Below are 25,304 nucleotides of genomic sequence, written 5' to 3'. Positions count from 1 at the left end.
ATTAACCGCATGGTTTCCCCACTTCCAGTGATGGCTAGATCTCCCAGGCTGTCTTTTCCAGTTCTGGACAGTTTGATTTCATCACAGAGTTTCCACTGGCAAGATTTACAAGAGCAAGTGGAAAAGATTTTCTCTTTGGGCAGAGCAGAATCACGTAGATCCTTTTACTGCACAGGTTTCAGTTGTTCTAGACTTTCTAGTTTTCCTTTTCAAGGAAGGTGCTAGTCACTGTACAGTCATGGTACAGCTTGCTGCCATTTCTAACTTTCATTTCGGATTTGGTTCAGCATCCTTGGTCTCTTCTATGTTATGTTAAGCTTTTCTTAGGGGCACTTTTTTACTACGATCTCCAGTCAAGGATCCTATGCCCCCTTAGGATCTTACTATGATTTTACAGGCTTTGATCCATCCTCCCTTTGAACCGTCAGCTACCGTAGATCTTAAATTTCTTTCCTTGAAAACTCTTTTCCTAGTAGCTATTACCTCGTCCAGGAGAGTGTCTGAGCTGCAGGCTCTTTCCACTAAGTCCCCATACTTGTCTTTTCATAAAGACAAGAGTTACTTTACGTACAAATCCTTCTTTTTTACCAAAGGTGGCTAAAGGGGCAAACATTAATCAGTCAATTGATCTTCCAGTTTTCTTCCCTCAATATCAGAATAAAGGGACTATACCTTACACATGCTTGATGTGCATAGACAACTTCATTTTTACATCCATAGAACAAAATCCTTCAGGAAGAGTGATCAGTTATTTGTTTCCTTTTCAAATGCTAAAAAAGGTAAGGCAGTGATCAAAGTTTCTTTATCCAGATGGTTGAAAGATTGCAGTATGTTCATCTGTTCTTCTAAAGGCATTACTTTACCAGGTCCGGTACAAGGTCTATGGCTGTGTCTCAATCTTTTTGGTCCAAAGTTTCTATTAAATATATTTGTGCTGCTGCTACTTGGTCAAACCCTCATACCTTCGTCAATCTTTACAAATTGGACCTGGTGTCCAGGAGCAAAAGTGCTTTTGGTTCTGCTGTACTCCAGAATATCCTTCCTTAATGGCCACCCTGGATTATGGTAGCTGGGGACTCTGTCACTCTGGTTAATGGAATAAGTTGGACAACATCAGATAAAGAAGTTATGTTCTACTATAACATTCCGTGTCCAACTTCATTCTATTAACCCCCCCCCCCCCATCCATGTTTTTTCAGGAAGCCTAGAAGACGCTTTTCTAGGAATTCATTCCTTGGTTGAGTTCCTGATGTTCTGTTGTTGGGAGTTATATTGATATATGTATATGTATATATATATATATATATATATATATATATATATATATATATATATATATATATATATATATATATGTGTGTGTGTGTGTGTGTGTGTATATATATATATATATATATATATATATATATATATATATATATATATATATGTATTATAGTTTATATTGATTATTAACACCTTTTTCTGGTATGCAAACTTGATCTGAGGTAGTATAGAAGGAGCGGGACATTGTGGGTAGGTAGGAGGCGTTCAAGTTTGGAATCTCAACCAGTGGGAAGGTGGCGGTCAGTTCCAAGCATGAGAACCGAGTCTCTCAGGTTAATGGAATTAAGTTGGACAGCACAGGTGGAACGTTATGGTAAAAATATAACTTATTTATTAGCACTCATGAAAGCAAAATATATTCTCGCTGAAAGCAGCAGCTATGGTAACAAAGGGATTTATATCTGTTTAGGGAACAAAATTCACTACTTAGGAACATGGTTAAATGAAAAATACTGATGTTTATTAAGCTGTTTATTAGTCATTAACTATAATACAGTGGCTGGATTTGGTATTATTAAGTGAAATGTACTGATTAATTCATGGACATAGTTGTTCTAAGATTAGTGAAACTATTGAATATAATGGGTTCTGGGAAGGTGGACTAGGTGTGAGAGAAACATAAAGGTGTATTTTCATAGCTAAATGACATTGTTTTGTTTTTCTTGTTCCTGTGCAGGATGAATTTCACCCGTTTATTGAGGCACTTCTTCCCCATGTCCGTGCTTTTGCTTATACCTGGTTTAATCTACAGGCTCGCAAACGCAAATACTTCAAAAAGCATGAAAAGAGGATGACCAAGGATGAAGAGAGGGCAGTGAAGGATGAACTGTTGAATGAGAAATCAGAGGTCAAGCAGAAGTGGGCATCACGTTTGCTTGCAAAGCTACGAAAAGACATCCGCCCTGAATTCCGGGAGGACTTTGTGCTGTCTATTACGGGGAAAAAGCCTTCCTGTTGTGTTCTTTCAAACCCAGACCAGAAAGGCAAAATGCGACGAATCGACTGTTTACGACAGGCGGACAAGGTTTGGCGCCTGGACCTTGTTATGGTGATCCTGTTTAAGGGTATCCCTTTGGAGAGCACAGATGGGGAGCGATTGGTGAAATCTTCCCAGTGCACCAACTCCATACTCTGCGTACAGCCGCATCATATTAGTGTTTCTGTCAAGGAACTTGATTTATATCTTGCATACTTTATAAGAGAAAAGGGTAAGTTTCATTATTATTTTAATTTTAGTTATTGCTGGTTCTGATAAATGGATTGCTTAATATGTGCAAGAATTAAATGCAAATTTTTTTGTTTCATGTTGATGTGATTATATACATTGATAATATTTTGTGCACTTCTTAACATGTTCTTAAAGTAAAACAGGCATCTTACAGTCACTGTGGGAATTACAGAACATTTTTTTTGTTTGGCTATCAGTGATGCCTTATATTGCTATCATATCAGACGTTGTTTGCATTTTCTGTGGATGCATTGCACTGCAAGTGTTGTTTGCTGTTGACGTTTTGATCCTTCTGAATTGCTTTGAACCTATTGTGTTGCTTGAAATAGGTGTTTTAGATATTGCTGATACTATTTGAAATGCCAGTGTGCATAGTTGTAAACTAGACTATGTTGGCAGCTTGACTTTTTCTAAAACCTTTCTATAGAAACTGTTGGTGTTTTACTGAGTTTCTTGATACTTATTATTTAAGCATCATTTAAATTGTTAATATTGTGAATTTTGTTTATGTTCAACCACAGCTTATTCAGTTACCAACATCTTAAAAATTTGTACTTATTTCCTCTAAATCCTGTTTTACCTAGTTATAGTAATTCATATTCAATAGATGTTTAAGCAACAGTTCTTTGAAGACTACTATTAATATACGCATGTGCGTGTTGATGTCAAGAATTTGGATGCTATTAATACTTCCTGCATGATGAACACACAGAAATATATCACTTAATTCTGAAATCATTGGCTTTATTCAATATTTCTCCAAAGCCTGCAACATGCTGTGTTACATGATTGTGTGTGGCCTGTATACTATTTTCCTGTGAATTAATTTGGGTACTTTCCCGTTATCGGGGCAACACTTCGAATGAGTGCTTGGAATCTTAGCACGCGCTCGCAATGATCGCACAGCTGCTGATGATGTGGATTCCACACGCACTTATTTTCCTGTCAGATTAAGACGTGTTTTTATTTCAAGTTCAAAGTTTGACCCTTCTTGTAGTAGGATATGATTGTGCAAACAACTGCAGCAGAACATTTCTGAAAATGTATTCCCTTTGGCAAAACAGATATATTTTGAATCAAGCAACATAAAAATTAAACTAACACACAATGTATATGCCAGTAATTGGGCATACAACCCTTTGTTATATAAACAAAATACTGCAAGCTTGATGTGACAGTGTCAGTTTTATTAAAGGGATTCCCTAGGAATTGCATGGGACACCATGCAATGCTAAAAATGTGCTAGAAGTACATGATCTGGTATATATTCCTAAACTATAACTGTGTTTGCACCCGCATAGATGCTCTTGGGAAAAATGCAGTGAAATGTAAGAACTTTAAGACGATGTAAGACAGCGTTGCTAAGCATTGCATTTAGGTATTCTCTCCCCATCTCCCATTTCAGATACTTGTCTGCTTTCTTTGAAGCAATCCAGCGTAGAGTTACCTAATCGGCTGCCAGAATAGGAGGAAATAGAAAAAGAAGATAGTCAAAAAAAAAAAAAAAAACCCTGAGAAATCCATCAGCTAGTCTGAACCAAAGCAAGGTAACCATATAGACATCCGCTGAAATTATAGTAATGCGTTCCTGTAGTTAATATATTCTGTCAAACGTTTGGTTTTATACTATTCTACACCTTTCCACAAGAATGCGCATACCTGCTATATAAACAGCTCTGTAATGTAATCTCAATCTTTGTTGTCAAAAGTGAACTTTTGCAGTGGACCCCATGCTTCCTTGGTGTCATTGTTAGTTTTTGCTTTACTATTCAGTTAATATTTACAAAAAAGTTATTTCCCCATAATGCTCTTAAAAGTCTGGAGTGCATTGCTTGAGCTATGGCACCAAATGTTAAGAACATGGCATGGAAATATACTTTTAAAATGTGCTCTGTTTTATAGACTCTTCAAGACCACCTGCTCTTTGTAAGCGGATTGAGTACTGTATTTATTCAAAGTAAATGCATTGTTAAATGATTATTTTACTCTCTTCTTCCGTCTGTTTTTTTAATCTGTGAGCAATCACGAGTAAGTTGGTTAACCAAAGTCTCAGGTAATAGAGAAATGGGGGCTACTTCAGACAAGTGAGACTTGACTGGATAATTACTCGCTAACTAAATAAATGCACACCCAATGCTTTTCCAGCTCCTTTATGTCAAAGTCAACTATACAAGAAAGTTGTTTAATAAAACAAACTGCTGAAATGATCTCTGCAAATGCAAAGCGTCTAGTACTGCTACTGTTGTTACTTCTGTCAAAACAGACAAACACTGCAGCGTATTAATGTCTGTTTCTTTCTCTTTCAAAACAACTGCTTCAGGGCTAGTAGTTGTGCGATCACTGTGTATGTGTGCTAGCCCATTAGAAATGTTGCTCCGATAATGGAAAAGTACCTTAATTTGCTTGCATTACAAGAATTGTGATATTTTAACATTGTTTAATTTATCTCACCTGCCCATTTTCCATTGTTCTGTACAATTACAGGCCCACTTCTTGCATTTCATACAAAGTCATACTGTCCTGCACTTTACCCTTCCCTCCTTCAACAGTCATGGTTAGCTGCACAGAAGATATGATACAAATTTAGTGAAACATATGAGAGACAGAGATGCAACCCCACAATCTGTGTGGTATGCTTACTTTTAAGATTAGCCTTTTCACTGCAAGCCCATATGTATAAAGCATAATTTTACAAGTCTCATCAAAGTTACTGTCAACTGAGAAGTCAGTTTTTACCAGTTTTATTAAGTTCTAGCTACTGTTTCACTCTGGTTAGCCTCAATATTCCCAACTGTGGATAGGTGGTAAATAGCATGAACCAAAAAGACATGAGTGAGTGAAGGGCTTGCCTGTAAATGGATGCCCTTGTATCTCCTCAGTTACTTCTATGTAATGATTCAGAAAACAATTTTTCTACATTCAGTCACTGCACCTAGGTGTGATTTCTGATTATAGCATTCATAAATTTCATAAAGGACCCATATATATATTTGGCAAACAAATCATTTAGCATAACAGTTCACAACTTTTTGCTAGCAATTATGACAGTGAAACGAGAAAATGAGGTTTTAAATTCTCCTCTGGAGTCAGTGTTTGGTCACTCTGCTGTAGAGGTAATCAAAAAGTGTGAAGAAAGGGACAGTCTGATCCAGGGAATCTCTAAGATTTTTAAGTTCTCCTTTTCTAAATTGTCCAAGGGATTTTCTATCTCCTCTTCCAATTTTGGCAAAAACTGATTAAACACTCTCAACAAAATTCAGGTAAATGGATGTTTAAGAAGAAATGGCAAGGACGTTTCAAAAACCTCTTAAAACCAAGGACAATCCAGTGAGACTGAATGACTGTTCAAGAGATCTTGTGACCCCCGCTCACCCACCCTGGCCCATTTTTCTTCCAGAAAGTCTAAGTCTGTTTTTCTCTCTGGCAATCAAGGTTACAAATGGCAGTTGGAGGAAGTTCCTTCTTTCCAGGCAGTCATTTCTCTTCCCCCAGATCAGACTCTTGTTTCCACCTGTTCTTCTTCACATCCCTAATCATCCAGACTTCAGACATTTCTTAAGGTTTTGTGTGTCCGGATCACATTATCAGTTCTCTGCTTTTTGGACTATCCACTGCATCTAGAGTGTTCACAAAGTGTCTAGCTCCAGTTGCAGCTCATTGCAGGGCACAGGGTATCCATTTTTTTCCCATATTTACATGAATTGCTTATGTTTGCAGAGTCTTTTTATAATTGTCAGGAAACTCTCTTGTTTCTGAGAGATTACAGAAGCTGGGATTCCAAGAGAACTTTCAAAAGTCCTTCTTGACTCCCTCACCCAGGATTTTGTTCCTGGGATGTCAACTAGACACCTCAGTTTAAAGCTTTTCTTCCCCAGGAACAAAATATACATTATAATACTGAAGTAGCTGATAAGCATTGGAAACAGGAGCCACAAAGCATTATAGGGAATGATGAATTTTGTATCATGTGGGATCACCCATTACCAACAACTCAAAAAATATATGAGAGAAAAGTAGATATAGTACTCCATGAAAAGAAGTCAAAAGTAGTATTGACCATCGAAATTGCTACACCCAGTGATTACAGTGTCTTACATACAGAGAATCATTCAAACATCTATTGTTATGATAAGTTCAACTTACACAACTACGTTTTGCCAATACTGGAGTTATTGTGCCTGTTAACAATTTGCTTTCCTCCTGCTTTTGCACTGTTTCAGCAAGAGTAGATGCAGTTACTGCTGAATTTGGCTTTCTAGTTTGGTTACACAGATGCGTACAGCATTAGTGAATGTCAATTACCATATACCTGCATCTGCAATGCATGCCTTTACTTCAAGCTAGTATCATCTGTGGGCTCCAATTCACATGTAAATCACTTAATTCTGAATCGGTTTAATTTCTCCAAGTCTTTTGGGTTTCTAGTATAATGATGGGAATGGACCCTATTCCTAAGTAAAAGTATGATTAAAGTTCATGAAATTAGTATTGTTTCAATCTTTGATTTTAGCCAGATATACTTGTTGCAGCACCCACAATGTGCCTAGAATTAACTTCTCCTTCAATTCATGTGGATTTACATGTATTGGTAACATATCTAAATACAACTGCAAATTCTTTTTTATTAGACCCATTACTCCTACCGCTGTTGGAACTGTTTGGGGTAACGTTCATCCACATTGCCCTCATTTCTGCTGGCAAATCCTGGTAATCTGATGTTGTCAGTCTTCATTTTATCCTTGACAGATGGGTTTGGTTCTGATATCGGAACTGGCTCCAGCCAGCCAAAAACCCTTGAGCTTCCCTCTCTCTCTCAGTTACCTCAGATCTTGTTTGCCATTTTCTGAAATGGTTGCATTTAGCTGCTGCTCTCAAGCTTAGTGAGTTTAGGTTAAATTCTTTTGTCCTTTAAAGTTTCTCCTAGCTAGTTTAATGCTTTTTCTTTACACTTAGTGTAATCCTTTAAGTATCATCATTGATACTCCTTTCCCTTACATTTTTGTGTATTTTCCCACTATCATTATTGATAGTCCCCCCCCCTCTCTTTCATAGTTTTATCTCTTTCCTGCACACGTTTGTGTACTTCTTTGACTATCATTGCTGATAGTCCTTTTTTCCTTTTCTCTTCTTTTAAAACTATATATTTAAAAAATAAAAATAAAATTTCTCTTTTCTTAATTGTTCTTCCCTTCTGTAGTGTAAGTACCTATTTTCTAGTGGTCTATTATCTGTGGATATGGCTGAAAAGGGTAAGAGCCATTCTAGTTTTAAAAAATGCCAGAAATGCAGCCATAAAATACCCTTGTCGGATTTTCATGCTGTTTGCGTATATTGTCTAGGACCCCTCCATCTACAAGAAGACTGCAACATTTCTCATGCCTTTAGCCACCGAGCCCTAGTAGAAAGGTAAAATAAACTTATTTTAAAATGTCTACTTCCCTCAGCTTTGGGGGAAGCCTTATCTTCTGGAGATTAAGCAAAAACAGACATTTCATCTCCTTCATCCTCATCTTCTGTGGACAAAGGCAAGAAAAGAAGCCTCTTGGTCCCAACCTCCCTATCGGTTCCGAAAGCAAAAAATTGAAACCCTTGGTCCCAAAGGTTTCTATGGAGCCATAGGACTCTGCTTCTGACACATCGACATCCACGCCGGCACCAATTGCTATTTCAAGTCATTCAACATAGAAGGCCTCAGTGCAGGGAATTTCTATTGTTTCACCTGCTATGACCAATGGCATACTGCCTAGGACTACCTATTCTCCTTCAATTGATCACTTTGCTGGAGAGCTCCCTGAAGTTTTTCTGCAGAGGCCTAAGTCTCCTGTTACTTCATTGGTCTGCTCCACTAAAAGTCTTTCCAAGCTCGATGTGGAGAGGCTAGTGAATAAAATCCTATGGGCTAGAAGATTTTCAAGCCCACTGTCAGTTTTGACTTCCTCAGGTCTTGGTATTGAAACTTCCTTTACCCCTCTAATTACTCCTCCTCTAACCTCCTTGGAGGCCTTAGAGTAATCTGTTCTGGATCTCCCAGCACCGACTGTACTGGCACTGGAGTTATTTGTTTTTTTGGAGCCAGTAGCTACCCTGAGCTCTTTGGTTATTTCGGAACCAGAGACCACCCAGAGCCATAGCTACCCGGTCGGTTCTGGGGGGGGGGGGTTCAGATCTCGACTCCAAGTTTTTTGGAGCCATCCCTGCTCCTCAAAGCTTTGGCTCGAGTTAGTTCGGCTCTGGCTCTAGTTTCGAGAGTTGGTTCTTTGGAGCGGGGAGTGAACCGGTTCAGAGGCAGTCTATCTCGGTTCTGGGCTCCCTTCCCTCTGCAGGAGGCTGGCCTGCAAGGCTGTGCAGAGGGCCCTTTCTCTTGCAGAGACTCAGTCTGCACCTTCCCCCTCAGAACAGGTACCCCCTCTAGTTCAGCTATTCCTCCTGCCTCTGTACTGGGACAGCGGGTGCTGAAGTCTGAGGCTTCACAGTCTCAGGTACTGTCATCTTCTGATACCTCCCCAGATTATCCCTCTGAGGAGGTCCCTCAGAAAAAGAAGTGCAAGAGGAAGCACTTAGATTCCCCCAGGAATCAGTCACTGAGGACACAGATTTCGCTGGGGGTGGGGGTCTGCACGGTAACCTCCTGAAGATGTCTCATTTGGAGACATCCTGGAAATTTTAAAACAGAGGGGTGGCTGGAAGTCCTAAAACCCTTCCTCTGAAGAATTTGTTTACCTGCAGGCTTTTGGCACCTTCCTGTTTGCTTCTTGGGTGACCCCACCCACTGATGAACCTATTCAGTTGATTTCACAGCTGGCTTGGAAGGATGCAGACATCATCAAGCCCATCCTCAAAAGACCTGATAAAATACTATCTGCCCCAAAGATAAACAGTTGTGGGCCAGGGGATTAGCTGTGGATGCTATGGTCGTAGCAGCCGTCACTAAAAGGGAACTTGCTGAGGAGAGTTCCTTTGTCCATCCGGCCACCTGGGAGTCGCAGGCTATGGACAGATTTGAGAAGTGGGTCTACTCTTCATTGACCTTCGCTTTAAGGTCCTTGAATTTTTTGGCACATTTCACCAGACTCCAACAGGATCTGATTAAGGAATTGTCAGATACCCTTGCGGGAGCTGTAGCTAACGGAGTCCAAGAGAAAGTGGTTTCCCAGTTAGCCACTCTGGAGTCTGTATCCAATTCGTCCATGAGGTCGATGACTCATACTGTCAAAGGGACATCTAGAGCAGCAGGTACAGGCATAGCCATAAGGAGACACACCTGGATGTGCTTATGTGGCTTTGCAGAACCATTCAAGTCTTCTTTCGTCAATGCTCCTTTTGACGGAACTTCTTTATTTGGCCCCAAAATAAAAGAGACTTTATCCAGGTGTGAGAAGGATGGAAGACCCCTTCTGCTCTTGGCGTACATTTCTCTACCCCCCACAGGTCCTTTTTCAGGAACCAAAGGAGTGGTGGAAACATGTAGTTAAAAAAATCCTTAAGGCCTTTCCAGGACACATGTGGAGGAAGTTCCCCCAGGGGCAGAGGGGGAACCAAAATGGAAGACACCATCCTCGTGGTAGAGGTGGTCTGCAAAATCAGGGCTTCAGGATTCCTTCCCAGGAAGGTCCTTTCAGTATTCCTGAAGTGAGGTCTGGTTATCTTCCTCTGGAGGCAGTCAGGGTATGTTTATCCTTGCAAGAAACCATACAACAAGCCTTCAAGGAGTAAAATTCATCATGAAACACACGCATATAAATACCAGCAGCCCTCCACTAATTAAGTACAATTATATAATTATATAATACAATTAAATTATCATTTAACTGTGTAGATTAAACTTTTAAAGCTACACTCAGTATTAATCCCCTAGGGGTGAATGTCAAATATTTCAGTATAAATATTGCTTCTTTATGCAAAAATTTATTTGTTGTATGTTCACTTGATTCACAATATACTTTCTCCAAAAAAGTAGATTGCAGGCTACTCACATCACTATTATGTACTCGTTTAAAATGTTGTGCCAAAGGGCTTTCCAGTTTACCAGCTCTAATATCTCTAAGATGCTCTTGTAGTCTGGTCTTGAAAGCCCTTTTAGTTTGTCCTATATAAAAAAGTTTACACCCACGTCGAATAGCATATATAACTCCATCAGTAAATGTTTATCCTTGCACCTAAACTCCTGGCTAAATGTAATGACAGATTCCTGGGTGTAACAGATCGTTTCCAGAGGCTATATCATTCCCTTTTCTCGCCCTCCTCCCCTACTCAAGAAAATCCCAGATGTTCCACCAATCAGAGCGATTCAGCAGTGCAAGAAATTCAAAAACTACTGCACAAAAGAGTCATCCAAGAAGTCCCACCAGTCCAGAAAGGATCCGGAACCTACTCAAGATTCTTTTTAGTGCCAAAAAGACAGGAGACTGGAGACCCATTTTGGATCTCAGTGTGCTGAACAAATCTGTTTGGCAGACAAAGTTCTGGATGGTCATAGTACAGTCTGTTCTTCCCTTTCTGAAGAAAGACGACTGGATGTGCTCAGTAGACTTTCAGGATGAGTATTAGCATTATAAAGATGGACAAATGCTCCAGAAAGTTCCTCAGCTTCCCGCTGGGAGTCAGTCATTACTAATTCAGAGTAATGCCCTTTGGTCTCACTACAGCCCCCATTGTGTTCACCAGATGCATGGCAGTAATAGCAGCTCACTTGAGACTGCAAGGATTCTGAGTGTTTCCGTACTTAGATGACGGCTAATAACTACTCTGACCATGCATCAGTTAATGGTAGCCAGGGATTATACCCTCGATATCTGCCCCCATCTGGGGATTATGCTAAATCTTGAAAAATATCATTTAACTCGAGCACAAAATTTAGAATTCATAGGGGATCGAAAAAATACTTGAAAAACAATAGCATCCCTTCCTTCAGAAAGACCAGAGAATAATGGTACAAGTACAAAGGATAATCTGTAGAAAGAGGGTTCTGGCTTGACTAGTCTTGCAAGCTCTGGGGTTGATGGCAGCATCAATAACTCTTGTACCTTTAGCCTGGTTTCATATGAGAATTTTACAATGGATATTAGCTTCCCAGTGGTCTATCCTTCACCAAACCTTGTCAGACCAAATCCTGATCACCAACTGTTGCAAAATGAATCTACTTTGGTGGGTACATTCCGAACAAATTCTCCACGGTCGCCCCTTTGTTCTTCCAGAGCCCAGAGCTATAGTGACCATGGATGCCTCCTGGATAGGGTGGGGGGCATTACCTGCACTAAACAGTCCAAGGTTCTTGGTCCCCTTTAGAGGCCAACTTGAGCATCAGTGTCCTGGAGCTATGAGCAGTGTTTCATTTGTTGCAGGCCTTTCAGGTAGCTCTTCCTGAGGGCACTATTGCAGTTCAAATAGTCAATATCTCAGCAGTTTGGTACATTAACAAGCAGCGAGGAACCAAGTTTTATCTCCTTTGAAGCCCTCAGAGGGTGTCAGTGGGTGATCTCTTCCATCCACTTTCGAATAGCAATGCGCATTCCAGGGAATTCCAATGTGATTGCAGACAAACTGAGCAGATGCATCCTTCAGCCTCATGAGTGGTCTCTCAGTCTAGAAGTGGCAAAAATTATATTCCGTCGTTAGGGTCAACCTTGCTGCAATCTGTTTGTGTCCCCCCAAACAACAAGTGTAGCAACTACTTTGCCCTGATTTCCCCCTCTGGGGAAGTCACCCAAAGATGCTCTCCTCCACATTTGGCCCCCCGGTGTCCTATATGCCTTTCCTCCGATGCCTCTAATTCAGATTTTTACAGAAAGCATTCAGGTTGAAAAGCACAGTAATCCTCATTGCACCCTTTTGGCCTTGACAGGTTTGGTTCCCCTTTCTTTGGCCTTATCTGATTTGACAACACTGGATTTTGGACCCGATTCCAGAACATTTGTCCATCCAGACAGTCTTGTTCACTCAGACATTTTGAACCTCACGCTGACAGCGTGATTCCTCCAATTCTATTAGTTGCCAGTCATTCTAATATTTCCTCCCCAGTGCGACACATTCTATTGTCACTCAGCAAAATATATGAATATCTGTTTCATTATAATATGAACTGTAAAATCAGCGCTCATCTGCCCGCTACTTTAATAAATATATCTGAGTATTTCTTCACGAACTAAAGTGTAGCAGCGGATTTTTTCCACTTTAGTCATTTAATCATTTATTTACTATTTATAAATACTTGAATTGTTTTGTTTATACTATTTGTGACAACTTGGGTCCCAAAAGTTTTTTCAGCTTCCACTTTTTTCTACCTATTGACATTCTCTTGTCCACACATCCACTTGGAAACTATAGTAAGTGGAAAAAAATTACTATTTTGGCCCATGAACAACTAATTAATCCTTTTTCTGTTTCCATAGAGCATGTTCTTAGACCTTTTAGCCTCTCTTTTCAATGCTGGAGCTTCTCCTTCCACCATTAGATTGCAATTGGCTGCAATCTCTAATTTTCATGATGGTTTAGAAGAACATTGTTTAGCCTCTCATAGACTTTGTAAATCTTTCCTAGGGGGCACACTTATGTTAATACCCCAGTTCAAGGACCCTACTCCTCCTTGAGATCTGAACTTAGTACTACAGGCTGTAGTACGTTCCCCCTTTGAACCCTCTATGGAATGTTATCTGAAGTTTTTATCTTGGAAGGCACTGTTCTTGGTAACCATTACTTCCGCCAGGAGGAGTTCAGAGATCCAGACATTATCGTCTGTACCTCCTTATCTAATTTTCCGTAAGGATAGGGTCTCCTTATGAATAAAAGCCTCTTTTCTACCCAAGGTAGTATCAGAGGCTAACATCAATCAGACGATTAATTTACCAGATTTCTTCCCAAATCATTCAAACAAAGGAGAACATGCCTTACATTTTCTAGATGCCCATAGACAATTACGTTTCTGCCTTCACAGAACCAAAGACATTAGAAAATCAAGTCAACTGTTTGTTTCCTTTTCCAGTGCAAAATTGGGTAAAGCAGTCAGCAAGATTACTCTCGCTAAATAGTTGAAAGATTGCATTTCACTCATTTACCTTGCCTAAGCCCATCAAAGCTCACTGTATAGCAACTTCAGCAGTTTTCCAGTCTAGAGCTTCAATGGATGATGTTTGTGCAGCAGCCACTTGGGCTTTTTCCCATGTCCTTATTACTCATTACGAACTGGACTTGGTCTCTAGAGGAAGATCATCTTTCGGCTTGATGGTGCTCAGGAATATCCTTCCATGAGTTCACTCAAGATTTTAGGTAGCTGGAGACTCTGTCCCATCTGGCAAGGATAAATGAAGATTGACAACATTAGGTAAAGAAGTTATGTACTTATCATAACATTCTATGTTGTCTATCTTCATTTATCCTTGACTTCCCCCCTTCCATCCCGACTTCAAAGAATTTTTAGTGGAGTGGATCATATTCCCTTGAAGTATTATGATTATTCAAGGACACTAGATAAGGCTTTCTTCTGGCTTACTTTCTATGTATTTATGTGTGTGTGTGTGTGTATATATATATATATATATATATATATATATATATTTATTTATATATATATCTATATATATATATTTATATATATATCTATATATATCTATTTATATATATATCTATATATATATATATATATATCTATATATATATATATATATATATATATATATATATACACATATATATATAGGGTTTATATATTTATTTTCTGCAAACACGATTTGAGGTAATTGAGAGAGGGATTGTGGGTAGAGGTGAAGCTTGAGAATTTTCGCTGGCATGAGCTGTAGTAACAGCTGAGTCGGTTCTGATATCAGAACCAAACCCATCTGCCAAGGATAAATGAAGATAGACAACACAGATGGAACGTTACGGTGAGTACATAACTTCTTTTTTTCTGACTTTGTGTCTGTCTGTACATAACACACTGTAATCAGTGAGTGCAGCAGTTTCAATGGTCAATGCTACTTTTGTCTTCTTTTCATGGACTGCTATATACAGTTTTCTTGCATCTGTTTTTTGAACTGTTGGTAATAAGTGATCCCATGTAATACAACCTCATCATTCTCTATAATGCTTTGTGGTTTATGTTTTCGTGCTTCTCAGCTAATTCAATATTGTAATGTTTGCACAATCCCCAATGCAACAGTCTTGCAACATTATTATGCCTTTCAGTATACAGACCTTCTGCCATTAGTGTATCACACCCAGCAACAAGATGTGCGACTGTTTCCATTTCTGTTTTACAAAACCTGCATTTGTCTATTTCTATCACATGTTCAATGGACTTTGTAAACCAACATGTATGTAGTCCACTATCCTCAACTGTCAATACTAACTTTTCATCTCTTGGTTTAAATTCACCTCTTCTTAACCATTCCTGTGTCAGATCGTGATTGACGTGAGTTTTATGTACTTGCATCTGTGTTCATACCTTTTCCACATTTCTTGCCTTCTAATCTGATCCTTTTCCTTGTATTTTTTCTTTCTTTCTTTTGTTATTTTGGCACATTCAATTGCTACCTGAATTTTGTCTACTTCTGGTTTGATGTCCATTCCTGCTTGACATCGGTATGCTTCTGCTAAACTAAGCAGGGAAGTCATCTTGGATTTTTTCTCTTCATATTTTAAAACTTTTACTATGTTTTGATCTGGTTAAGTCAACAGATATATATGCAGGTCTACAATTTGCAGATCTTTGCAGTAATTAATTTCATGGAGGCCCATACCTCTTTCAAAACAAGGAATATATAATCTTGATGTCCACTAATTTTTATATATCATTTGATTAGTGTGATACATTTTTTTTGTTTTCCTGTCCAACTGATCCAGTACATTTTGGGGCCAATCAGTCACCCCAAAACTGTAAGTTAGAACAGGAAAAGCAAATTGGCTTATAGCTTGAACTTTGTCCCTAGATGTCGGGCCTGTTTTCAGTATTAATTTTAGTCTTCTAAAATACTCCTTACTGAGTTTTATTGGGATTTGTTCATGTTTTATTGTCAATCCTTCATCAATTCCCAAATTTCTGTGCACTCTGTCCTGCTCAAGTTCCTTTATATCCTATTCCTGCCCCAGACTAATATTTTCTTGGTGCCGCAGCCTTATGCTTTAAATGTTGTTTTACATATTTATTAAGACCAAATTTATTGTATCATCTGAGAAATTTTTAACCACTGCAGTTGTGATTTTAGTCTGCTGAACTATATGGTTTTAAATCATCCACAAAAAGATGAGAAGTCTTTACACGTTGTTGTTTTCTGGGAGCTAAATTTTAACCATAACCTAATCTGTTAAGTAGACAGTTTAATGGGTTAAGGGAAAGACAAAGGAGCAGCAGTGACAGAGTCACTCTGGAATACCCCTCTTTGAATTTTTATCCCTGGGATAATAATTTGTTCTTTATCATGACTTAGCTACAGAGTAGTTTGCCACTGTTTCATGGTGTCTGTAATATAATTGATCATTGTAGGGTGTATCTTATTCATCTGTAAGCACTCCTTTATGCATGAATGTGGGATGCTGTCAAATACGTTTTTGTAATCTTATCCATGGCATACTTAGATTCTCACCCTTTTTATAATTGTCCATTATGCCTTTATTTAACAACAGATGATCCTTTGTTCCATATGACTTTTGTTTGTTACCCTCTTGTTCTGTTGCCATAACTGAGTTTTTTTCTAAATGCCTATAAACTCTGTCTGTGCCAGTTCCAGTATATAGTTTATACATTGTCGGAAGGCAAATTATTGGTCTGTAGTTTTTAGAATAGTTTGTAGGTTCACTCCTATAGAGAAGTATCGTTTTTCCCTGTTGTTAACTAGATTGGTGTCTGTTCGGGATGCGCATATAAGTAGTTCTTACTCAGGGCTAGATCTTCGTGTAAAGATGTTAATACTTTTAGACAGAAGTTAGATACTGCATCTGGGCCTTGGGTTTCCAATTAGGAGATTTTCTTAAAATTGTTTCAATTTCTGTGGCTGTTACTTCATCCCATTTATATCCTGTACATTTGAATTTCTTACTGTTTCTTTACTTCTGCTATCCATTCAGCATCTTTGTTATGTTCTACAGGGTCTCCATAGATATTTCTCCAAAATGTGTCTATTTCTTTTTTTTTGATGGTGTTTCAATTCCTTTTGCCTTGGTTCGCAATTCTCTTTAAAACTTGTTTGGGTCATCAGTAAATTGCTTATTTTGTACCATTTATATTTAACTTCATATCTTCTAATTTTTTCTGTCTGTGCTGATATCTTTAGTTTATTATTTGCAATAGTGTATGATAGATCCTGGTCTGTTCTGATACTGTGCATTGTTTTCATCTCATCTAGCTAAGTATTTTTTGATCTGTCCCCTCTTCTGTACTCTTCTAACAGTGGCACTTCCTGTCTTAATTGCTGTTAATTGTTTTATAGTTTTCACTATTTGATGCTTTCATGATGGCATTTGATTTCTTCACTTCCTTTCCCTTATTGCTCTGTGTTTTTGTAGTAAGATTTTATCTGCTATTAATTTACCTGCACGGTAATATATCCTATTTACTTCTGCTATTCCTTTTACCATTTTATTAGTTATTATTAGTATTATTAATATTATTGTTTATTATTATTATTATTATTATTATTATTATTATTATTGTGTTATTTTATTATTTTATTATTTTGTTATTGTGTTCATCTGTTTTATCAGACTTTGAACATTTTGTGTCTTCTTTCATTGATCTTACTATGTCTATCCAGCTCTATTAATTCAAACAACTCTTCCCTTAGATGTTTTTCTTCTAAACCGAGGGGACATTCTTTGTTCTCCTTTTCCACGGGCATTCTAGAGAAAGTTCCAGAACATCTTCCTGTGACTTATTCTCTTCAGCTGCATCCTGTGTCATCTGTTGCTCTTTAATATGGGAACTCACTGGCCTATCACTGCATTGAATGTGTGAGTTACCGCTGCTTTCTGCTCCTTCCCTTGCTGTGCAGTTCCACCTGAACTTTCGTACTGGTTTCCTGCTGAAGGCTCCAGAGTATCTTCATGTGACAGGTTATCATGCTGTGATGTTACCAGAGTTGGGTGTTTTATATTAAATCCTTCATTTTGCAGGTAATCCATAACTTCAGTTTCTATTTCTGTAATGTCTGCATTATTAAACCTCTTTTCTACTTTCCCTATCTGAATCCCTTTGCCTGCATTTCTCTTCAGATATCATTGGTGCTACTTTTTTGAATTGATTAGGTTTGCTTTTTCCTTTGCATAAATATTGCACCATATTAAATCTCTTTTTTTTTCCCATGTCCACATTTCTTCTTCGGATGTCTCCTGCTCTACCCGTCTCTCCTTACTTTGGGAACTGATTGTTCCATTATGCTGTGGCAACCTGTCTTAGACTTTCTACTCTGAATCCTTCATTTCACAGGTATTCTATAGCTTCATCTTTTATTTGTTTAACTTCTGTTCTGCCAGTCTTTTGTTCTGTGTTCAACCTTTTTGATCTTTTTTTATATTGTGAAATTTTCCATATCTTGGTATCTTCGCATGTATTTCTCTTCAAATATCTTTGACGCTATATAATGTTTTTCATGGATCTGTTATATTAAAGAACATAAATTTGCATTTGAATCTTTTGACAGCTTTTTTGTGCAAATATTTTTCTTTCCTCTGATTTCTCTCTTAATCTTATTGAATATCTCCTATCTGGAAATTCTGGGCTTCTTGTATAATAGTAACAATGCATAATTTCCTGCCTATCCTCATTAGTTCATGCTATCATCTTTATGGGTCTTTGTTGGTCTGTCAGGTTTTGCGTTTTTGTGGACTACTACTTCGTTCTACAACAAGGGGGCCACCCTCCCCTTGAGACTGGCCTAAACCCTTTGTAGGAATTTTTCCTTGTCTTGAGGATTCTACACTGTCATTTTTTTCCACTCCTGGCACCAGTGCACATACCAGGATTGGGCACTTTTTTTAGCCTAATTCTGTCCATGACATATGCTATATAAAAAGCAGTCTATAAATCAATGTCGTCTGGGTGAGATTTTGTAAAACAGTCTACCACCTTAAGGCATTCACCAAGACTTGAGGATGAATTGAGTTTCAACAAAACTACTCTCCTTTTCTTGCTGATTTTATCGTCTCTCCTTTCAGACCCCTGTCATCTCTCCATTTGAACCCCTATCATCTGTCCATTCTGACTCCTATCATTTCTGCATTAGAAAGTCGGCTTTATAGCATAAATAATGTATGAGTAGCTTAGTAAGTAAATGAAGCACTCAGGTGATGCCCTAGTTGCATACCCATTTGTTACTGAGGTGAAGATTTTCAAATGACCATTTTCTTTGATAGTTTTTATGTTGTAAGGCAGCATATTCCAGATTTTACCAGCAAATGTGGAAAATATAGTCACCAAATTTATTGAAAGATATGGAAATATAGACCAGTTGGTGACTGGATTGTCTAAGGCTTCATAGAAAGGTACTCTAGTTAATAAACTTAAATAGGGCATGGGAGTTTGTGAGCAAAGAGTCAAAGAGTGTTTGTTTTGAAGTTAGATAGTTATATTGAAACCACCAGATATTGTGCATAGAGAGAGAGAGAGAGAGAGAGTTTTGGGAGAGAATATTGTGCTCTGAAGTGAAATGGATGATCCGATTATGTGCTTGTTCGAGTTTGCATTGAAGTGCTAATGCTAATTTATTAAGGAGGTGAGAGGAATAGATGAGACAAGGTAGAAGGTAGTTGTGGAAACTTTAAGTGACTGTTAGGAAGGATTTAGTCCTGTACAGTTTACCCAGAGTAAGGTTAGTCTTTATTTTTCCACCATTTCTCCTTATTTCCAGGTTTCTTGACAGGGACAAGATGCACAGAGCCAAAACATTCTTATAGTTCCATTTTGTTCCCTGCAACTGTGGTTCCCTCTCCTACTAACACACATCCTAGACAAGTTTTTGCACCTGAGATCAACCAGACTGTTACCACATCTGCCCAGCAAGCCTTACCCGCACATTCACTCCTATGCTTAAATGCATAGTTTTTCCAGTTCCATTGATGGCTAGGAATCCTTTGTACTTGGCAGAGGTGGTCCATATCATCATTTCTGTCTAGAAACTTGCGCAAGGGAATTGTACCAAAGTACATCAATTGTTTTCTGTACTTGGGCTCTGGCTTAGGGTTCACATTATTTCACTGTTCTGGTACCTTCCATTTTAGAATGCTTGTTACCATTTTTGGATTCTGGTCTAAATTTTCATCAGTCAGATCACATCTATCAGTCATTTCAAATTTCCTTCAAGGAGCCAACTCCTTTTCTCTGGCATCTTTACAAATCTGCAGCACTGTTCTCAAAAGGCACTTTCCTCCCCAACCACCTGTCAAAAATCTGGCTCTGCTTTGGGACTTGTATTTTATGTTAGAAAAATGAATGCATCTCCTTTTGAATGTTATGTGACTGCCATAGAGGTTTCCAGATGGACCATCACCCTAGAGGCAGAGGTAGTCCACAGAATCAGAGATTCTTCAGCCCTTAAGAAATCTATCTCAGACTCACTGAAAACTTACTGACTGACTGTCCCATTCTGGAGGCTATCTGGGGTAGCACCTTTCTGCTGCTTTCTGCTTGATAAGCCTTCATGCAAAAAAGGTGGAGGGAGACTGTATCCAGAGACTATTGAGTTCCCTATTTTGTCCCCTTGTTGGCCAGTATAATTTCTCCTTTCCTATTATCAACCCTGTCAGAAGGCAGTGGGCAAACAAGACATCATAAACCTCCTTCACAAAATAGCTACTCAAGAGGTCCCAGCAGCCCTTGAAATGTCCAGGTACTATTCAAGATTCTTTTTGGTTCCAAAGAAAACAAACTCAGGATGATCTTGGAGCAAAAAGAGCATAAGAAAACTTTTTACTCAAAAGACAAAGTTCTGTGCAGTTAATCCTTCTTTGTCCGGAGAAGGAAAACTGAATGTGCTCTTTGGACTTTCCATGATGACCTTTTACATATCAAAATACCATGGAGTCCAGGAGGTTCCTGCACTTCAAGGTGGGTTCCACCACTTCAGTTCCAGGCATTTCTATTTGGTCTCAAAACAGCCATTTCAGTGCCTCTCAGGCTGATGTCAGGCAAAGTTTTGCTGTACCTGGATGCCTGACTTCTAGATGCCTATGTAAGAGCATTATTGATTCCAGCTAGGGATTAGTTACTGCAATGGTTCTGGTCCTTGGGAATCTTTGGTGAACATTTCAAAGTCCCAGATGAAGCCTTTGAAAGCACTAACCTTCTTCAGGAGCCACCTGGAAACTTTGTACTGTTTAGCCATCATTCTTCTAGACAGGATGATGTTCCATCATTCCATGGTTCACAGCCTACTGTGTTCTTCTGCAGTAACAACAGCATTACAACTTGAGGTTCTTTGGCATATGGTAGCTGCTATCTTCTTAGTTCCTTTCACAGGACATCATACGAGAGTCATGCAGTAGATCCAAAGGTATAATGGAGTTAGAACATGGGCCTCTAGGACCTTTTAGTCAGAGATTTACAAATATGCTGCATCGTCCCACCCCTAAGTGTGACAGTCACCATGGATACATCTGCCCTGAGGAAGGGGTATTTGGGCATACAGTCCAAGGAACATAGTCACGGAGAACCCAGTCTACACAGAAATGCCGTGGAGCTAAAACAATCCTCCTGACCATGAAGGTATTATAGGACTTTGCGCCAATTATGGGATAGCCATCCACTCTGATAATATGGCAGTGACTTGAAGCATCACTTTCTAATAGCAGTGAATATCCCTGGTCAGTCCAAGTCCTTTGCAGACAAGATCATTTGATATTTGCTGATACCATATAAATGATTCCTCAGTGAGTCAGTAGCAGACATTCAATTTCACCTCTGGGACGACCCATGTTGCAACTTCTTTCTCTCCCTGACCAACACCAAGAGCATTAGCTTTATTTCCTAGTTACATCTCAGAAGAGACCTCTCAGGACACTCTGGTTCACCATTGGTTGCTGGGCTTTCTTTATTCTTTTCCTACATTTCCCTTTTTGCTGAAGTTTTGGAAGAAACTCAAAATGAGCAAGGTGAGATTTATTCTTATAGCTTCATTCTGACCCTGAGTTTAGTTCCCTATGCTGTGGAGTTGTCTAGTGGAGATGCTTGTCCACTTGAGACTACACAAAGGTCTTTTGTCTCATCCATTTGGCAAGCCTCACATAGATACTTAATACAACTGCATGGTTATTCCTGTTCTCTTGATGACCATGGACTTTGCTTACTCTCCCTGGGTGGCTCAGAGCCCCATATCTGCCCTAAAACATCCACTAGGCTAACTTGTAAAAGTAAATGGCATACATTTGCATTGTGTGCCATTGATCAATGTATTGGCCTCTTTTTCTATCAGTTCTTCTTCAATTCATACTACACATCTTTCGTTTGGGTCTGAGTTACTTCTCTATTAGTGTTTATTTAGTGACAATTTCTTATTTCCACCAAGGGCTGAATTCATCCTCTTTGACATCCCTAAAGATATGTAAAGCCTTTTTCAAAGTCACCTTCTCCCTTAGGCTCCTTCTTACAGAACCAGTTTTACCTTATCCTTAATTTTATGTTGGAAAAAACTAACACTGTCCTCCTTTATATGTGGCTAGAGCAGATCTAAAATTTTTCACCTCAAGACCTTTTTTCTCACACTGTTGCTAAGAAGGTTTCTGAACTCCAGACCTTTTCCTCTGAGCTGCCGAGTATCTTTTTCAGAAAATCCTATCCTTAATGCCAAAGGTAGCTGCAGAAGTAAATATATCAGTTTATCATTTTATCTGGGTTTTTTCCTCAGTACTCAAATTGTGGAGAATATCTGTTGCTCTGTTTATTTAGATGTTCATCGACAACTATGTTTCTGTGTAGATAGAACAAAAGAGTTCAGGAAAATGGGTCTGAATAACAGATTAGAAGAAAAAACATCCAAGATAATCCTGGTAAGGGCTGTTGGATTACATTATTTTTTGGTATAATAAGTATAAAACAACATTACAAGACCACAGGCATTCAGCAGGGAATATGGCTGCCTCCTTAGCCATTTTTAGGAATGTATCAGCTGATATTTGTACTGTAGTGACTTGGGTTTCTCTGCATAGTTTTTCAAGACATTAAAAGCTGGATGTGATCTCAGTGTCCTAGCTGACCTTTGGGTTTATCATCATTTGGGGTATTCTTCTATCTTGATGCTACCCAAGAGGACAAGCTGGGGACTGTGTCCTGTAGTTGAAGTTTGTGTGTGTGAGTGTGTGTGTGTGCGTGTGTGTGTGTGTGTGTGTGTGTGTGTGTGTGTGTGTGTGTGTGCGTGTGTGTGTGTGTGTGTGTGTGTGTGTGTGTGTGTGTGTGTAATCTTGAAATTGTTATATCAATCATACCTTTAGTTTACATAAAAGCTACAGGCATTCAGTCAGATTCTTGTCACTTAAGATGTTTTGTTGTGTGTGTCCATAGACATGTTTATATTACTTTTAAACTGGTTAGATTTCTGCTCATTTTCATCACCTGTCTTTAACTTAGAACTTTAACTTTAGCGAACACAGAGCCTACTTCCCTAACACCTCCTGTTTTTTCTTTTTTTTTAAATCAGACTTTCGCTATAAGGTAATATTCTTTTAGATTTACAGTATCCTCATCCCTGCTAGTCAGGTGCTCTGAGTCTTACATTCTTTAAGAGCAAGTTTTTTAAGCACCAGATTATCATTCCTTCCTTGGCCCCCTTTCCTTTTACTTTTGTTCTGCTATGATCTTTCCTTTCTTTAGGCTTTCCTTATATTTTAGGAAGTTTCACCCCCGTGCTTTATTGGTCCTTAGGACTTGTTATCCAACTGTTCTTTTATGCCATCAAAAGTTCACAATAGTACATCTATAGAACTTTGTGGAAACAACTTTCTATGTGTTTCTGTTAATTTCTGTAGATATGTTCTTCTCTTTTTCACTGTGTCCCTTGACTGGGGGAGTTTGTGTTGTACAGATTGTTTCTGTACCCGCTTTTAGGTAATGAAGACTTATAAGGGCAGTTATATTTTAGGAATTTTTTTTTACTCCTCAGTTGCTATGCAGCTTATTTCCTTTGGCCAAAAAAAAAAAAAAAAAAACATTTTGTTTCCACTGTCTGAGTGGTTTAAGGTCATAGGTCATTATTCTGCTTAACTGTCTTCAGCAAACCCATTCAAGATTCTTTGCCTCTGTCTGGGGCATATCTGTCCCCATATCAATGGCTTTGGTAATCTACAAAATAATGACAGTTATTTCTGCCAATAATTTGTTTTAATAACAAGCCTTGTGGCTACTTCCTTATATTATTTTCACATGCATAGGATTTTTTTGCAGTAGTTCATTACATTTCCAGTAGTCTTTCATTACAAACTGAATCTCTTTTTTGTTTGCCTTTTCCTTACAGAATAATGTATATTTTGCCAAATGAACAAGGCATGTACTCCATTTTCCTGCACTACACTGGTACAGTGATCTGATAACATCCCGCACATGTGTCAGTGTGTAAATTGGGAACTTCCAAATTGCTCATAGGTATGCTTGATGTGTGTGTGTGTGTGTGTGTGTGTGTGTGTGTGTGTGTGTGTGTGTGTGTGTGTGTGTGTGTCTGCGATTATCCTTCAATAAACTGATGTCCTTTACAAAATTACCTTGTCTGCCTTATGCCCATTAAGTGCCTGGATAGACTCCAGCTCACCTACAACCCTGAATAGGATAAAAAGGGTACAAAACGGTGATTGAATGCATTTTCGGAAAATATTATAGAACTGAAGGTTTAAAAATGGTATCAGCTGCAGTGCCCAACACACACACACACACACACACACACACACACACACACACACACACACACACACACACACACACACACACACACACACACACACAACATGCAACTGTTTACTCTGAGTGCAGTAACTTGTAATTTATTTATCAGCTTAATACATGTGTGATGAATGTTTGTTATAGAAATGCACTCACATTGTCACAGTTTCAATTTCTTTTGCATGTACACTGTAAGAACATTTTGCATTTGGTGCAAGTCTACAGCAGTTGTAATTTACATTAGGTACTTTACAATATAACTTGTTTTGCCTGGTAAGTTACCCTGGTTATCTAACAACTAAAAAAATAAAATAAACAAGGGAAATTTGTAAAATTTGTTGTAAGGGCAGTCATAAGCTCTAACAGCATTTTGTTATTTTAAAAGTTGTATTTTTGTTAGGTTGTATTTGTAAATTGTGATTTGATGAACTGCTAGTTGCTGAATGGTACAAGTTTTACAGCTTTAGTTGTTCATTTTTTCTTTCCTTCAGTAATATAATCAGGGAACTGAAATGTATATGTGCATAACCTAAATTTCTACAGATGTTAAATATACTTCTGAAATGTCTTTTGAGTGGAAAAATGTGGCTTTTGCATAAATTCCAAAGGAAGGATTTTTTTGAGCAGCTGTAACAATTTGGGTTTGGCTTTAAGCATGGAAAAACAGTAGTGGCTGCATCATAGAACACTGGAGTATGAAAACCTGAAGGAAAAAACAGGCCTGATGGTCTAGAATGATGCATTAAATGTTTAGAATGTAGAGGCCATGGATAAGGAGCGCTGTTTCCTGAATACTAGACATAATGCAGTACTCATTCTAAAACTGGAATAATGGTACCTTTCATACATTGTTGGATGCGGGAAATGTCGCATACACAACGAGGTCAAAAATGTGTTCCTTTGATG

The 25,304-nt window shown here is 38.5% G+C and overlaps 1 protein-coding gene across 5 annotated transcripts in view; it reads left to right on the top strand.

Moving 5' to 3' along the window:
- Positions 1-25,304, top strand: part of NFIC (nuclear factor I C) — a 1,851,273-nt gene that overhangs the window by 336,660 nt on the left and 1,489,309 nt on the right. For all 5 annotated transcript variants that reach the window (XM_044054106.1, XM_044054104.1, XM_044054105.1 and 2 more), the window contains exon 2: positions 2,003-2,534. In XM_044054106.1, coding sequence (XP_043910041.1) covers positions 2,003-2,534 — 532 coding nt within the window. The remainder of the gene's footprint in view (positions 1-2,002; positions 2,535-25,304) is intronic.

This window comes from Protopterus annectens, chromosome 13.part0 (assembly GCF_019279795.1).
Source record: "Protopterus annectens isolate FY-2018-M chromosome 13.part0, PAN1.0, whole genome shotgun sequence".
In the NCBI taxonomy this organism is placed as follows: domain Eukaryota; kingdom Metazoa; phylum Chordata; order Ceratodontiformes; family Protopteridae; genus Protopterus; species Protopterus annectens.
The sequence above is the reverse complement of the archived record's forward strand: the minus strand, read 5'-3'. Positions and strand labels throughout refer to the sequence as shown.